Raw genomic sequence first — 3,127 nt, 5'->3', positions numbered from 1 at the left:
ACGCGCGGGAGCTCCAGCGGCGCGCCCACTGCGGGAAGACCCAAAATCCCCCGCAATCAGCCCAAAAAAAATTCCCGAAAATCCCAAAAAAATCCCCAAAAAAATCCACCCAGAAACAGTGAAATCCCAAAAAACCCTGTGAAAATCCCAAACCCAACCCCAAACCCTGCCAGAGCGGCCGCTCCGAGTTCAATGACGCCATCGGCATCTCCAGCCGGTGAGGGCGCCGGAATATCCCGGAATTCCCGAAAATCCCAAAAAAATCCCCAAAAAAATCCACCCAGAAACAGTGAAATCACAAAAAAACCCCATTAGAATCCCAAAAACCTGCCCCAACCCCAAACCCTGCCAGAGCGGCCGCTCCGAGTTCAACGACGCCATCGGCATCTCCAACCGGTGAGGGGGCCGGAATATCCCAGAATTCTCAAAAAAAAACCCAAAAAAATCCACCCGGGAATCCCGAAATTCTGAAATCCCAAAAAAACCCCATGAAAATCCCCCCAGTCCAACCCCAAACCAAACCATTTCTCAGTTTTGGGGTGTCCCATTTTTGGGGTGATTTCCCCCTTTTTGGGGTCATTTCTCCAGTTTTTGGGGTAATTGTCCCATGTTTGGCGTGTCCCACTTTTGGGGTGATTTCCTGTTTTTGGGGTGTCCCAGCTCTGGTTTTGGGGATGATTTCCCCATTTTTGTGGTGATTTCCCATGTTTGGGGTGTCCCATTTTAGGAGTGATTTCCCGTGTTTGGGGTGATTTCCCAGTTTTTGAGGTGTCCCGTTTTTGGGGTGATTGTCCCGTTTTTGGGGTGATTTCCCCGTTTTTGGGGTGTCCCGTTTTTGGGGTGATTTCCCCGATTTTGGGGTGCAGGGCCCTGCGGGACGGGGAGCTGTTCGAGATCGTCATCCAGAAGATGGTGGATCGATGGTCGGGCTCCATCGAGGCCGGTGAGGGGACACGGGGACAGGAGCGCAGGGCCCTGCGGGACGGGGAGCTGTGGTTTTGGGGTGATTTCCCATTTTTGGGGTGTCCCGTTTTTGGGGTGTCCCGTTTTTGGGGTGATTTCCCCGTTTTTGGGGTGATTGTCCCGTTTTTGGGGTGATTTCCCCGATTTTGGGGCGCAGGGCCCTGCGGGACGGGGAGCTGTTCGAGATCGTCATCCAGAAGATGGTGGATCGATGGTCGGGCTCCATCGAGGACACCGGGGACACTGGGGACACTGGGGACAGCCAGGGCATTGGGGACACTGGGGACATTGGGGACATTGGGGACAGCCAGGGCATTGGGGACAGCCAGGGCGTGGCCTGCTCAGGGCTGCCACCAGGTATGGGGACACTGGGGACACTGGGGACACTGGGGACATTGGGGACATGGGGGACACTGGGGACATCCAGGGCATTGGGGACACTGGGGGTATTTGGGGATGTTGGGGAGCATGAGCGTGGTGACACATAGGTGACAGGTGACACAGGTGACACACAGGTGACACACAGGTGACAGGTGACACAGGTGACACAGTGTCCCGTGTCCCCAGAGGTGTACGCCGTGGTGGATCTCTATGGTCAGTGTGTCCAGGTGACACACAGGTGGCACACAGGTGACACAGGTGGCACACAGGTGACACACAGGTGACACAGGTGACACACAGGTGGCACACAGGTGACAGTGTCCCGTGTCCCCAGAGGTGTACGCCGTGGTGGATCTCTATGGTCAGTGTGTCCAGGTGTCGCTGACCGGCGCCTCCGGCCCCGCCGACAACAGCCAGAGCCCGGGGGCGGGGCCTGACAAAGCCCCGCCCCCTTCACCAGGTAAGGACTGGGGGGACTGGGGGGGAATGGGAGGGACTGGGAGGGACTGGGTTATACTGGTTTGTACTGGTTTGTACTGGGTTATACTGGGTTATACTGGTTTGTACTGGTTTGTACTGGTTTGTACTGGGTTATACTGGTTTATACTGGGTTATATTGGTTTGTACTGGTTTGTACTTGGTTTGTACTGGTTTGTACTGGGTTATACTGGGAGGGACTGAGTTATACTGGTTTGTACTGGTTTGTACTGGTTTGTACTGGTTTATACTGGGTTATACTGGTTTGTACTGGGTTATACTGGTTTGTTCTGGTTTGTACTGGGTTATACTGGGAGGGACTGGAGGGTGCCTCCCCATGACTCCTCCCCCATTGCCATCCCCCGCCCCCACTGACCACACCACTGACCACTGACCACCCCCACTGACCACACCCCTGACCACACCCACTGACCACTGACCACACTGCCCACACTGCCCACTGCACTGACCATTGCACTGACCACACTGACCACACTGCCCCACTGCACTGACCATTGCACTGCCCATTGCACTGACCACTGCACTGACCACTGCACTGACCATTACACTGACCACTGCCCGTTGTGTCCGCAGCTCCGGGGCCGTGCCAGCGCTTCCACGGCCGCTGCGGGCAGAACGTGACCACACTGACCACTGACCATTGCACTGACCACTGACCACACTGACCACACTGACCATTGCACTGCCCATTGCACTGACCATTGCACTGCCCATTGCACTGACCATTGCACTGCCCATTGCACTGACCACTGCACTGACCACTGCCCGCTCTCTGTCCGCAGCTCCGGGGCCGTGCCAGCGCTTCCACGGCCGCTGCGGGCAGAACGTGGCCGCACTGACCACACTGACCACTGACCATTGCACTGACCACTGCACTGCCCACTGCACTGCCCACACTGCCCATTGCACTGACCATTGCACTGACCATTGCACTGCCCACACTGACCATTGCACTGACCATTGCACTGACCACACTGACCACTGACCACACTGCCCACTGCACTGACCACTGCCCGTTGTGTCCGCAGCTCCGGGGCCGTGCCAGCGCTTCCACGGCCGCTGCGGGCAGAACGTGGCGCTGGCGGCCGAGGGCGCGGGCGCGGCGCGCGTGGCCGGGTACTGCCACGGGCTCGTCTTCAGCCGCTCCCACCTGCGCCCGGGAGAGCTCTTCGAGGTGGGCGGGGCCGCGGGGCCACGCCCACTAACGGGCGTGGTCAGCCGCAGGCGGGAGGGGCGGGAGGGGAAAAGGGCGCTGTTGCTTTAAGGGGGTGGGTGTGGCCATACT

The 3,127-nt window shown here is 58.1% G+C and overlaps 1 protein-coding gene and 1 long non-coding RNA gene across 2 annotated transcripts in view; both read left to right on the top strand.

Moving 5' to 3' along the window:
- Positions 1 to 947, top strand: part of NEURL4 (neuralized E3 ubiquitin protein ligase 4) — a gene marked incomplete at its 5' end in the record, with an annotated part of 5,308 nt that extends 4,361 nt beyond the window's left edge. Inside the window, one exon of the mRNA XM_041486008.1 lies at positions 907 to 947. Coding sequence (XP_041341942.1) covers positions 907 to 947 — 41 coding nt within the window. The remainder of the gene's footprint in view (positions 1 to 906) is intronic.
- Positions 948 to 1,288: 341 nt separating this feature from the next.
- Positions 1,289 to 3,022, top strand: LOC121363582. Its single transcript, XR_005956732.1, has 3 exons — positions 1,289 to 1,320; positions 1,679 to 1,804; positions 2,871 to 3,022. It is a non-coding gene; the product is annotated as an uncharacterized LOC121363582 (long non-coding RNA).
- The last annotated feature ends 105 nt before the right edge of the window (positions 3,023 to 3,127 follow it).

Source organism: Pyrgilauda ruficollis, unplaced genomic scaffold, assembly GCF_017590135.1.
Source record: "Pyrgilauda ruficollis isolate IOZ18807 unplaced genomic scaffold, ASM1759013v1 scaffold1199, whole genome shotgun sequence".
In the NCBI taxonomy this organism is placed as follows: Eukaryota; Metazoa; Chordata; class Aves; order Passeriformes; family Passeridae; genus Pyrgilauda; species Pyrgilauda ruficollis.
The sequence above is the reverse complement of the archived record's forward strand: the minus strand, read 5'-3'. Positions and strand labels throughout refer to the sequence as shown.